This window comes from Lagenorhynchus albirostris, chromosome X, assembly GCF_949774975.1.
Source record: "Lagenorhynchus albirostris chromosome X, mLagAlb1.1, whole genome shotgun sequence".
In the NCBI taxonomy this organism is placed as follows: domain Eukaryota; kingdom Metazoa; phylum Chordata; class Mammalia; order Artiodactyla; family Delphinidae; genus Lagenorhynchus; species Lagenorhynchus albirostris.
In genome coordinates, this window is record NC_083116.1 from 121567698 (window position 1) to 121581150 (window position 13453).

The 13453-nt window shown below is 45.8% G+C and overlaps 1 protein-coding gene across 1 annotated transcript; it reads left to right on the forward strand.

Moving 5' to 3' along the window:
- The first annotated feature begins 1 nt into the window (after position 1).
- TRAPPC2 (trafficking protein particle complex subunit 2) lies at positions 2-12209 on the forward strand. The gene is made up of 5 exons (XM_060137853.1): positions 2-160; positions 7427-7538; positions 10098-10241; positions 10674-10760; positions 12012-12209. The coding sequence occupies exons 2-5, from the start codon at positions 7446-7448 to the stop codon at positions 12108-12110; spliced, it is 423 nt and encodes a 140-aa protein (XP_059993836.1). The 5' UTR covers positions 2-160; positions 7427-7445; the 3' UTR covers positions 12111-12209.
- Positions 12210-13453: the final 1244 nt, after the last annotated feature.

The window sequence follows — 13453 nt, forward strand, 5'->3', positions numbered from 1 at the left end:
TGCGCCGCCGCGCTGCGACTGGAAGCTCTGCCCACTATCGCGAGAGCGCAACGGCAGAGTCTCGCGAGGGCTGCTTGAGGAGTCCCTACGGAAGCTGCGGAACGCGGGTCTCGGCCGCGGGAACTGACTGGGCGTTTCCGTTCCCGGCGTCTCGCCGCAGGTAGGGAATGGAGCGAGTGGGGGGCTGGCGCTCCGGGACTCTGGGGGATGTCCGCGGCCCCACGGGATGCGAGTGTTGGCCCTGTCTCTCCCCTCTGCCCCGGGGCCGGCTGAGCTCTTCACAACCCACCGGGCCAGTCCACAGCGCGATTCAACCTGCAAACGTCCACCTGCTCGGGGGCTTTGCTTCTTGTACCTTTCACTGGGTCATTCAGCTCACCCCGGGTTTTTGACCGCGGCATTATTGCCGTTTGGAGCCGGAAAATGCTCCGTTGTGGGGCTGTCCTGTGTACTGCAGGATGTTGAGCAAGCATCCCTGGTTTCTACCCAATAGATGCCAGTGGCACCTGCTCTCCCCTGCCCCCGGTTCTGAGAACCGTGAATGTCTCCGTAAACTGCCATGTGTACTCTGGGAGGCAAAATTACCCGTGGTTGAAAACCAGTGAGGTAAACTTTGAGTACCCATCGTTGTACGTGCTGTGAAGATAGGTGAGCCGGGTCCCCCATATACTTAAATCTAATTAGAAAGGAAAGGAACCAGTCTCTCGAGAAGCAATAATGAAAACATTACAGCCAGAGAATTGACTAAGAGCTAAGATGCATTGTAGACTGGGTAAAGATTTTAGAAAAAGTGGTTGGAGATGGACATGAGTGGGCACATCTCTGAAAAGTTAATAAAAAAAATCAGGACCCTTTCAAGAGCAGTGAGGCATCTGGCCTGGCTCCAGAGTCCCATGCTGTGGGTATAAGGTATCTAAGCCCCATGAGGACAAAATTGGGCCAGTGATGGTTTTGTGAACAGCACTGATGAGTACCATGAATTTTCACCCCTGGCGGTGAAAGACTTAGAGAATTTAAGAGGCATTAAGAGTGACAGGGCTTCCATAAGAGGTAGAGAGCGTGTAGGTTGGTGTTCGGAAATACTTGGAGAAGGAGGAATTTGGGTGGGCTTTGAAAGACGGGTGAGGTTTACACATGGAATCAGGGAGAGTATTCCAGGCATGGAGAGAGAAATAGATCTGGAGTGGACACGATCAGTTGGGGAGAAAAAAAGTATACCAGTCCACTGTAGCCAAGGTAGAGCAATGAGGCTGAGAAAAGCTCTACAGAGCAACATGGGATACATTTTTGATACTGGTACTTGATCCCTGTAGATGAGAAACATTAAGGCTTTTGAGCAAATAGTGAGATGATGAAAAATGTTCTAAGACAATGTTAATATGTTGCAAGTACTGTTAAATAGAAACATCTGTGCCCGAAGACCCTCTTACCCCCAACCTTTGGTGCCCAATTGAATAGATTTAGATTAAATGTCCAAAAGCCAGCATAACCTCACTTATGGTGAGGTAGAGGAATTGCTTTTAATATTAATAGGAAAAATACCCTATTAGAGATCAACAGTATTCATCCTGCTTATTGCAGTGGACATGTCTTGTGCCACACTAGGTTAGTCTTCCAGCTCCAGGTCTGTCGAACTAGTGAAGCCACTGCTGTTGGGAGCATAGGGAAGTTTTCCAGAAGTTTCCCTATAGAGGCTGTAAAGAGGTTTGCTGTAAAAATGGGTGGTTTTGGAACTGGCATCCATGAGTTGTCTCGGAGGGGCCTTCTAAGTTCATTGGGTTCATCCTCCCACTCTGGCGCTACTAGTGGTCTTCCAGCCTCCCCTTATCACACTTCTAGTGATCGGGGTCCGGGGGTGGTGTGTCACTTCACAAGGCAGTCTGATAGTTCTTTAATTATTACAAAGTTCTCAATTATATTGACCCAAATGTCTTTCCATGTAACCTCAAAGGAGCAGCCCTAGGCTTGGCCTCTGTAACAGTTTGGAATAAGTCTGTCTAGTTCAGAGCTAGCAAATACTTGGCGCTCCCATAGGCACTGCCCTCTCCCAAACCCGTAGCAGATGCGGGTAACTGATCACAGCAGTCTTTCCCCCGGACCACCGTTAGTCTCAGAATCTTTCTCAGCACCAGTTCCTGGCCTTCACTGCTAGTTGATTAGAATGGGCTCATGGGAAAAAACCCATTTGCCATCCCTAGTCAAATCCCTTCCCATTAGACAGCATCGTATTTAAAGACTGCACCATAGCCCACTGTCCCCGCAAAAAACGTCTCCCCCCGCCCCCGGTTTAAACATCCTCAGTTCCTTCAGTAGCTTTTGTCTTGTTTTCAGAGCATTCCCTAGCCTAGATGCCTCCCTCCTCCCATCACACACAGTTCAGAGTTAATGATTTTAAAATGTGATTCCCAGAACTGAGCATGTCCCGCAGAGATGGTATTATTAGTGATGAGGATATCATCTTCTCTTAATGCAGCCTAGAATTGCATTCGCTTTTTCGGCCACTGTATCAGATTGCCACCTCCGATTTAGCTGGCAATAAATGAAAACCGGTTCTCATAGATGAGCTAGCTGCTCTTATACTAGGTTTCCCGCATCCTATTGTCGTGCGGTTGATTTAAGCCCAAGTACAGGACTTGATTTCAAATCCTTTTAGATTCCATCCTGTTCATGTCACCTATTTCTCCTAGCCGTGGACATCTTTGGAATCCTAACTTTAGCCTTCTAATAAATTAGGTGCCCTTAACTTGTTATCTTTGGGTGTGGTAAATTGGCTTCATCTCAGTTACTGATGCAAACCTTGGGCTGGACTAGGTTAAGGTCAACCTCAAAGGCTCCCTAGAGACCCCATGCTGTCGACTGACGTGGAGCACTTTGACATTCCAGTCAGCCCTGCACCGTCCCTCCTTCAGCAGAGAACGAGCACTTCCCGGGCCCCGGCACTGCTGTGGCTCTGGGGGTACCACAGGCTGTCATCCAGGCTACAGGTCTCTTAGGTAGATAACTACAGGACTTCAGAAAGTGACTCACCGTCTCCGTATTTCCCTTCCTCAACAGCGAGTGTAGGTCTGACATAACTTGTTCTCCTAGAACGAGTGAGTCGTAACCCACTCTTTTTGTCTAGGGATTCACATTAAATGACTTAGTTTGTCATAAAAGCCCCCAGCATGGTGTCTGACTGACGACAGGCATTTAATACCTATTTCTGCTGGTGTTTTAATCTCTTCGGAAGTACTCAGACCAGGAGGCAAGCCTCTTTGTTTCTCAGAGTTGGAATGACAGTTACTGGCTCTTTTCTGTTCCTGTGATTTCTCAAACGTCACTGACCAGTAGTTACACCGTCAGCTGTCAACCCAACTGTTTCTTTAACATATGTCTTGGGGTTCACAGCCTGCCTAACCTAACTGCTTCCACACTTGCCGTGTGAAAATCATTCTTTGAGAAAACCCAAGTTCAGCACACCTGTGTCCCGTGTTATTTATGTACCAGGTGCCTCAACTAATTGACCTTTCTCCCTTGCTTTTCCCTGTGGTAGCCTGAAAGCCTTCCACACATTTCAGCTTGTTTTGGGCTTTTGCCCTTCTGATGCTAGCCTCACAGGTTTCTGGTCCCATTTTTATGTTCATTACTAGTTAGTGCCCTCCTTCTTACATCCTGTACACGGTCTTTTCAGGGAAATCCAGAGCTCCTTGTGCATTTCTTTAGTTACCTCTCTCAAAAGCAGCTCAAGACACTCTAGCCACCACAGACAGCTGTTTTCACCACAAATGGGAGTCCTGGCTCCCCTCCCTTCAGCCAACAAGTCCTGCCCTTATAAGGGAGGATTTCTTCATTGGTACTTTAACAACTATGGCAACTTCTCACAAACGTGCTGTTCATCAACCCAGACACAGCATTCATCAGTCAGGCCCCGAGGGCCTCAGCACTGGAACTTTCAGAAGGTTCTCGTCCTTGTTGAGGAGAGTTAATCCCCACAACGCCTCTCTTTCCTGCATTCCCTCTCCTATATTCCAGCACCGTCCCTCGCGCCCCACACACACTCTGCCCAAACGACGGCCCCCTCCTCGCAGGTCCTTTCGGCAAGGGGGGCGGAAGGGCTGTGTTAGCTGTAGGGGATACTTGGCTGGAAAAACCCAGCCCCAGCCGCTGTTCTCTTCCATACTCTCATCCCCCTACTGCTCCCAGGGGCTTCACCTCGATGCACCATGGCCCGCCCTCCCCCCCGCTTGCCATAGGGCTCTGAAACCCGCGTCCCATGGAAAATAAACTCATTTTGTCCCCAGTCTCTATAGAATGCACCTTCTACCTTTATTGCTGACACTTACGGGAGTATTTCCTTTTTTCTTATACCTGCAGGTTTTTTCACTTTGACATGTTAGTTTCCTACTGTGCCCATAACACATTACTACAGATTTACTGGCTTAAAACGACACAAATTTACCATCTTACAGTTCTGTAGCATACACGTCCAACATGGGTCTCACTGGGCTGAAATCCCCTCTGGAGGCTCTCGGGAAGAATCTGTTTCTTGGGCTTCCCTGGTGGCGCAGTGGTTGAGAGTCTTCCTGCCGATGCAGGGGGCGTGGGCTCGTGCCCCGGTCCGGGAGGATCCCACATGCCGCGGAGCGGCTGGGCCCGTGAGCCATGACCGCTGAGCCTGCGCATCCAGAGCCTGTGCTCCGCAACGGGAGAGGCCACAACAGTGAGAGGCCCGCGTACCGCAAAAAAAAAAAAAAGAATCTGTTTCTTTGTCCTTTCCAGCTTCTAGAGGCTGCCCGCATTCCTCGGCGCATGACGCCCTCCTCCATCTTCAAAGCCAGCAATGTTGTAGCTCCGTGGCGATCCTTCCACAGCCACGCTTCCCCCTGACTATGCTCTGGGCCTGCCCTCTTCCACTTTTAAAGGCCCTTGTAATTACATTGGGCCCACCTGAGTAGCCCAGGATTCTCGCCCTATCTGAAGATCAGCTGATGAGCAGCCTTAGTTCCATCTGCAGCCTTAATGCCCTTTGCCATGTATTGAATACGTTAACATTCACAGGTTTCCGAGATTAGGATGTGGACATCTTGGTGGGGCTCGGGGGAGCTATTCTGGCTACCACCACACGTTCAAAACTGACCTGTTCATTTCCATCCCTCTTTCCTCTCTTTCTTATTTCTGTTCTCAGTGAATAGGTTCATCATCTTGATATTCTGCTTGATCACCTCAGCCAGACATTTTGGAAACATGCTAGATTCGTCCCGCAGCTCCCCAGTTTAATCCATTGCCAAGCTCTGTGTGACTGCCTCCATAACCTCAAGCCCTTGGAGACACTTGAAGGGCCCCTATTTTAGGTGATGGAAAAATTGAGCAGGTGTAGATCATCTCCATCCTCGCGGAAAGTTCCCTTATCAGACAGCACGGAATTCTAGAGCGTGTCTCACCTCTGCTCACTACCTAGGCAGAGAAGCCCCAAGTATTAAATGACTGTGGACATTCCCTTCCTGAGACAAAACGGTTATGTTCTCCTGCGGCTTCCTTTTCTTCCACTACACCTTTCAGCTTTTCCTTGTCAGAATGGAATCGAGAGCTGCATACCTTCTTCAGCTGTGTGTGAAATCACACGATTGGCAGCTCTGGTTCTGCGTAGCTGAGCAGTTTGTGATCGACCGTTTATGCGGTATTTCCTGCAGTTGCCTTTCTGTTTATCCTCACGCTGTTCTTAGGATGTGCTTGTCTCCCAGACCCAGGTCTCCGTATAGGGTTGAGTGGGTTTGGGGGAAGGCGGGGAGGAGGGTAATCTTCCTTATACATACATTGTCTCTTGCTGCTTCTAAATGTGTGCAGGGGGAGAAGCATCTTCCTTACAGTATTTTTTTTCCCCTGCTGCTGCTTAAATGTTTGTGCTGAAGAAAGTAAGCCCTTCCCTTGGCAAACTCCAGCTATGAAACCTATTCCGGCAAGAATGAATGATGTCATTGTTTACTTGGTTAAAATTTCAGGCTCCCATCCCTCTTCCCCTCACTTGTGCTTGAGAATTACTGCCAATTCTTCTAGTTTTGCAGAGTTTTTGTATCATTCCTGCCCGTCTTTGTTGTCCAGTTTTACTGTTTGGGTCTTTTTCTCATCTTTCCCCTCTTTCTGTAAAGGGCCAGATGGTTTCTGTGGCGACCACCCCATGCTGCCATTGTAGGGCAAGAGCAGCCTTAGACGGTAGTAAGAGGACGGACCAGGCCAGATAGGGCCTGCAGGCCGTAGTGTGCCAACCGCTGCCCCAAATAACCTTTTAAATCTGACTCACTTCATCATGCCACGGGTCTCCTATCTTCCTTTTCTTCCAGTCACGGCCTTCCAATTCCAGAGTGAAAGGGGCCAGCCGTGCCGTGATTTCCTCTACAAAATGTTGTACTCACCAGGAAATACATTTCCGAAGTCTTCGGATGTCGTCGCATGGAAGTCCCAGTGAGGCTCGATGGGCCCTGGGTTCGGACACACCTTACTGTACGCTCCCAGTGAAGCAGATCCCCGCCCCATGAGGGGGCCTTCCTAGGCCCCACGTCTCCACGTGCCTGCGCTCATGTCGCTAGAGCTAGACGTGAACCTAGCTTGGTCTGATTCCAAAGATCTTGTATGAAAAATGCATACATAAATGCATCCGCCCATCTGTCCGTCCATCCATCCAGATTTCGATTGTGCTAAATGCCCCAGAATCACTGATTTCTCCCCCACCCCCCCTTTCTCTGTTTTATTCCTGTAGCAAACTTATTAATCCTTGTTCCAAGACCTCTTAATGACTCAGAATGTCTTCCTTTTGGATTATGACTTCTTCCATCTCTTCTAGAGTACAAAACTGTTTCTTCCTCTCTCATAAATGGTGTTTGAAGAGGCATATAACAGGCTCTTTTATGTGCAGAGTTACATTCATAGCATAGACCCTTCAGGTAGGAATACAAGTACCACACAGTCTGTAGCTGACCGCTCTAGGAGCTCTCCTTTCTGTAAAGGACACGCGCTAGAGTGGTTCTTAGCTTCTTTGGAAGCATCCTTCCTGAAAATTTCTAAGGCAAGTCAGTTATTTCCTCATCAGCACCCAGGTGTTAGTGCCAATGCTGACTGATCTAGTCCAAGTTTAAGCCAGCTTACCCTAAATGTTCCACACTTTCAGATCATGAGAATGTTGTTCTTATGATTTCATATTAGAGGTCTTCCAGTTTCCCTATGAAAATGTAGTAGTGGATTCTCCAGGACATATCACAGATAAAGAATTTGTATCATCCAAAAGCCATGTATCTACGGTGGCATACTGGAAAGCATGCCGAGCTTAGGGGCCACCTCCTCTGCAATTCAGGTTTAAGTTAAAAAAAAAAAATGCAGTTCGGCAAAAACCAGTTCCTGGTTTTTGGTTTTCAGTATTGAGTACTAAAAATATGTGTTATTTTCATTTAACTAGGAGCTATATATTGAAGACAATGTCTGGAAGCTTCTACTTTGTCATTGTTGGTCACCATGATAATCCAGTTTTTGAAATGGAGTTTTTGCCAGCTGGAAAAGCAGAATCCAAAGTGCGTATGGAACCTTAACAAATTCCATAACAATTGTTCTGTTGTTGTAACGATAATGGTGTGATGTGATTTTAGAACTGCAAGAGATCTGGACAGATGAGGTAACTACAAACCCAGCACAAATGAGGCTTGCTCTGCAGTCCCACAGGTTGATAGAAGCCAGCCAGGAGCATCCTCTGAATTGTTTGTTCGTGCTCTAATTCAGCACACACATAGCACGCACTAGCAGATGCCCTGGGTCTCCTCTCCCTGGTCATCAGTTCCCTCTTTCACCTCCTGTGAAGGTGGCTCCTTGAGCACATAGAAACATAGCTCACCTGCAGTGGCTCTGCAGGAGCAGGTGGTGCTGCCCTGAAATGCCAGGGAAGTCCCTTCTGTCCCCGTGAATCACCTTTTTCAGCAGGACATACGTGCTAGATCCACTACCCCGGGAGGGTTAAAAGAGACCCCGACTTACACGTCCTTCTACTGCCCCTGAGACGGCGGCCTTTTTCGGCGACCCCCACGTGGCACCCACTGGCCGCGTGGTGCCCTCGTGCTCTCCTCTCCCGTGACGCCACCCAACCTTCTTGCTGTCAAGAGTGGTTCCCGAAAAACAAGCTTCAGGAACATGTTGCCACTGAGAGTAAACAGAGCCATAGAGTCTTGGGATGAGCATAGCTGGTGCCTTCCATCTCCCTGTACAAGTGCACATTCCAAATAAATTGCCGACAGGTTATGCTATGTTTCTCCCAACCTCCAAAAATAGGCTTGAAAGTCCCTTAAGACAGGAACTGATGTTTGAAATTAGTTGTGACGTGTAATGTCCAGTGCAAGACGCTTTTCAACTATTCAGATCTTGCCACTAAGTATGATAGAAATCCAAGGTATTATCCTAGCAGGTGTTGCTACATTATTTTCCCACATTCACATGAGCACATTGCTCGTTAAAACTTGGATGTGAGGCATCCCTGCAGCCTAGGTATACGGCTACTGGCAGTTTCTCTCACTCCAGCGGCCTCGCGGTAGGCAAAACAGTGCGTGTAAAACTAGCGTCACGTGACTTGATCTTTCTCCTGCTACCGCTTACCTTCGTAAACCATTTCTACAGTTTTCTTCTAATGTCTCAAGATTGATCATCAGTGTAAAGGAAGACACTACTGTGAGCCAGACAAAACACATCCATTTCCCTGAGGATTAAATTAGCTTCGTCACGGTGCCGTGAGTGAAGTATAAACATGCTTTACCTACGTGAGGGATTCCAGGGCAACATGGCCGTCCAGTCACGGGAACAGCCTCCTCAGCAAGGAAGTTATTTATGTTCGTTTCCCAGGGCCGGTGTCACAGAGTACCAGAAACGGTGTGCCTTAGAACAGAAACGTCTTGTCTCAGTTGGGGAGGCCTGAGTCTGAGATCAAGCTGTCAGCAGGGCCATGCCCGTCCAAAGGCGCTAGGGAAGGTCTGTTCCAGGCCTTTCTCCCAGCTTCCGGCAGTTCTCGGCTTGTGGCAGGAGAACTGCAGTCCTCACATGCCAATCTCCCTGGGTGTGCGACTGTCTCCAGATCCCCCCCTTTTATAAATACATCAGTCATTGTATTAGGGACCCATTCAACCGTAGCATGACCTCATGGTAACTAATTACATCTGCAATGACCCTCTTTCCAAATACGGCCACATTCTAAGGTACCGAGGGTTAGGACTGCAACATAGGGATTGGGGGAGGGGGCACAAATTCAACCTGTAACAGAGGTGTTCTTTGAAAAATGCATTTTGAAAGTAAGAATTCCACAGGAGTGAGACTGCATTCCAGGTTATGAATTCCTTCTGCACATTTTGCTGGGACAGCCCCTCCTTCTTCAGTTAGGCCTTTACAGTCCATGAAAAGGACACCCGCGGCTTTGACAGGACCACCTGGCGCTGTCGGCACAAGGGACTGTACGCAGCTGGGGCTGAGCCTGGCCGCCTGCCACTCCCGGGTGCCCTGCCATGTGAGCTCCCTGTACCTCAAGACGGCCTGTGCCAGGCTGTCTCCACTGCTCACCGGGTGTCACCGCACACGAAGCCCCGTCTCCTACCCCCAGCCCCACCCGAGGCCTGTACTCACCACCTGTTTAGCCCCAGCCTACCTTGTTTTTTTCCTGTCTTCCTCCTCTAAAAAGATGCGAGCTTCTTGAAAGCAGGATCTGAGCTGAGGGGAGGGGAGGAATGGGGAGGGGGAGAAAAACAAACAAAAAAGCAGGATCTACTTTTTTCTTTTAATGTAGTATATCCTTTTTTCACATGCTTAAATGGTTACAGAACTTGGTAACTTCCTTCTTGCAAAATTTTAAAAATATAGTTTCTTGGAAACATTTCAATTACTAATTGGCTGTTTCTATTTATTGAGTTTTCGATACCAGATTAGAAAATAGAAAATAATGTGAAAGCACTGAAGACCTCTGTCTCATGACAATAATCGAAGTAAAAGCAGAAAGCTTCCCCCCGCACCCCAGAGAGCTGTGTCTAGCGTTTGCAGAGTGAAGTCTGGCTGTCTTGGCACTGTAAGGAAATGTTAATCTGGTGTTGCTCGCTGCCACCTAGGACGATCACCGCCATCTGAACCAGTTCATAGCTCATGCGGCTCTCGACCTCGTAGATGAGAACATGTGGCTGTCAAACAACATGTACTTGAAGACGGTGGACAAGTTCAATGAGTGGTTTGTTTCAGCATTCGTCACTGCGGGTCATATCCTTACCTGTTTAATAAAGAGCTCTAACACAGGGTTGGGGTAACAGACTAGACCAACATGGGACCTAGATGCCAGGTTCTGAGTCTGTGGACTGCAAAATATTAGGTAAACATTGCCACTTACGGGGCTTTTATTTTTTTTAGGGGGAAAAAACACTCACCTTTTGTTTAACAGATAATTTTAAAACCAAGTCTCATATATAAAGTTAAGGTTTATCTGAACCATATCAATGGGGATTTTATTTTGTAGTTACTTTCTAACTTAAAAAGATTATGTTCTCTTCAAGATAAAACTAACCTAACTTTGAACCCAGTTTATGGATTCACCTTTTCCATCGCAAAATACACTGCATGTGACTCATTTGAAGAATATTGTGACTGATCGCTTTTCAGTTTTCATTTCTAAAGATTATACCTTAATTATTTCACATATGAGATTTATTATGCTGCATGACATCAGGCAAGAAGATGGGATAAAGAACTTCTTTACTGATGTCTATGATTTATATATAAAGGTATGGTATGTTCTGTACCTTGTAAACTCTGGTTATAAAAGAGATTCCAACTTTGGCAGGACACTGGCCTGTTGAGGCAGCCCCCTTAGACCGCACAGCTCTCCTCTCAGCAGAGCTCTCCTCCAGCAGGACCATTCCGACAGCTCCCTCACCAGGCAGGTCTTTACCACCAGCTTAACACGTATGCAGGACAACAACTCGTAGTTATTTTTAAATCGGTTTCATTCTCCCCCTTTTGGTGCATATAGTTGATTTTATGAGGGAACCCTAAAGCGAGAGACAGAAGCAGTCTGTATAAGGGAAGTTGCTTCATAATTTTAATGTAAAATGTTTTCCATCTACTTAACAAGTAAGTTACAGTGCAATGAATGTAGATCATAAACAGGAAGTGATTCATGTATTATCAAAGTCACTCAAGGAGAAAGGGGCCACACGCGTTTCTTGATACTCATTTGGAAAAAATGAAATAGTAATAAGATATGAGTGGTTAAACTGCAGTGCTGACAGTATATTCTTAATAATTTAAACATTCTCTATTTGGACAAGATTTTTTGCATATCAGCACAGTTAACAATCAATATTCCTAGTCAGAAGTAGCAAATAAGAATATTTAGCCATCTTATCAAGATGGACAACATCAAGTGATTAAGGTGTAAAAGTTGGTAACTCCTTTCCTCATTTGTGATTCCATCCAGTACTAATTTTCCCTCACACATATTATGATATACTCATTACATTATCTGAGAAACTGATCGCTTACCTTGTGTTAAAGGAGAGTAGTAAAAACCTGATTGTTAAAAACTACCGCACAAGAGTAACTTTTAAAAGCAGTGTGGTATAACTTTTCCTCCACTCTGAGCATATCAGATTTTTAGTGTGTTTCATATAGCCAAAGGGCCTACCGGATGAATCCACATCTTGATAATGAACGTTGAATCTAGTTGTATTTCACACACACGGTGGATCCCGGGAGTTGGTTTTGCTCACACAGGCAGCACTTACCATACGTGCCACCATGGGTTTTGCCACAGGTACTTCCCTTAAACACCAAGACAGAAATTTCCTTAAGGGGCTGTTAATATTTAACAGTGGAACATCTTCATTAAAACTTAAAAATGTGGTCTTCAGACTTTTGCTTTGAATGTCTTTAATGACTTAATTTAAAACTTTAAAAGATTTTCCTTTTAGAGACTTAATGATGTCAGCCTTTTTACTTTGACAAGCTCACCTTAATACTTTCTTCTCTTCTAGTTTGCAATGAATCCATTTTATGAACCCAATTCTCCTATTCGATCAAGCGCATTTGACAGAAAAGTTCAGTTTCTTGGGAAGAAACACCTTTTAAGCTGAATGCAAAAAATTCAGAAGTAAACAGTGTCACTACAATGGGGTGTACTCAGGAATGTGTACATTGTAAGTAACTTGATTAAACAGCATGGAAAAATTTTAGTTGTAGTCTCAATTTATCTAAACCTAATGAAATTGCTTTTATATTTAAAAATAGCATATTCAGTTTCTTATGATTATCAACAGATTGTTATTTGCTTGTGAACAGTGTTATTTATGAAGAGCTCTTTATCAGTAAGCTTGAAGTATTTTTATTTTAAAAATTGAGAATAAGCTTTTGACTTTCCTTATTCAGATAGCTTGATCTTGTTGTAACAATCCTGAACCGAATGTCATGGTCAAGATTTGGTAGAGGCAGATTTAAACCCAAAAGCTTCTGCAGTAGGGAATGAAGTTGATAGCACATACATGGGTTCATCTATACATCTAGAGATGTTATGAAAAGGTATAGGTAGTATACACAGAAGTAGTATATGTACACTAAGAAGCCAAGAAGCCAGAGCAGACAGCTTTGCAGTGCCAAGTGCCACAGGTCTGCCCCTGTCGGAGACTGGGAACAGTGATCCTGCTGTAATCCTAGAATCCTGGATCCATGTTTGTCAAGTGGGAGGCTAGGACCAAAGTGACAGGTTATGTTCTTATGTTTCCTTTCCCTCAGATAGTAAACTAAAGATTAAGTGAACCCGTTGATAGCTGTACTAGTAAACAGTTGTAAGGCAGCTTTAGAATTGTAAACAAAGAAAAGCTTGCATCACATTAACACTTGCGCTCTTGGCCATCTTGGCCACTTAGGCTGTATACCGGAGGGGGCAGGAGTGGCCTCTCTTTTGTACTGTAAGAGCGTGGGATCTTACAGTAAACCAGTAAATGTCCATTGAAAAGCAAGTAATATAACCGCGTTATTTTCTGTGCTAATGGTGAGCACCTGAAGAATTTTGTTCCATTCTGAATAACCTGAGCAAGTAATTCTAAGTTTGGTCCTGTATCTTTGCGTGAAGTTGCTAGCATAATTTTTTACCATATTTATTTGATTTCCTAAATAAAGATGTTTGTCCAAGATTATGGAAGTTTAATATCGATTTTTTTAATTCTTCTTTTTTTTGGCCACCCCGCGCGGCTTGCAGGATCTTAGTTCCCTGACCAGGGATCAAACACGGGCCCGGGCAGTGAAAACGCTGAGCCCTAACCACTGGACTGCCAGGGGAGTCCCAATATTGAATTTTTTAAGTGCTACTCACCCCACCACTACTACTACCATTTTAGTCCTGTTTCCCCTAATGAAAGTCTGCATATTAACATATATTGCAACTCATTTTACAGGATTCAAATCGCCTCAAACTTAGGTG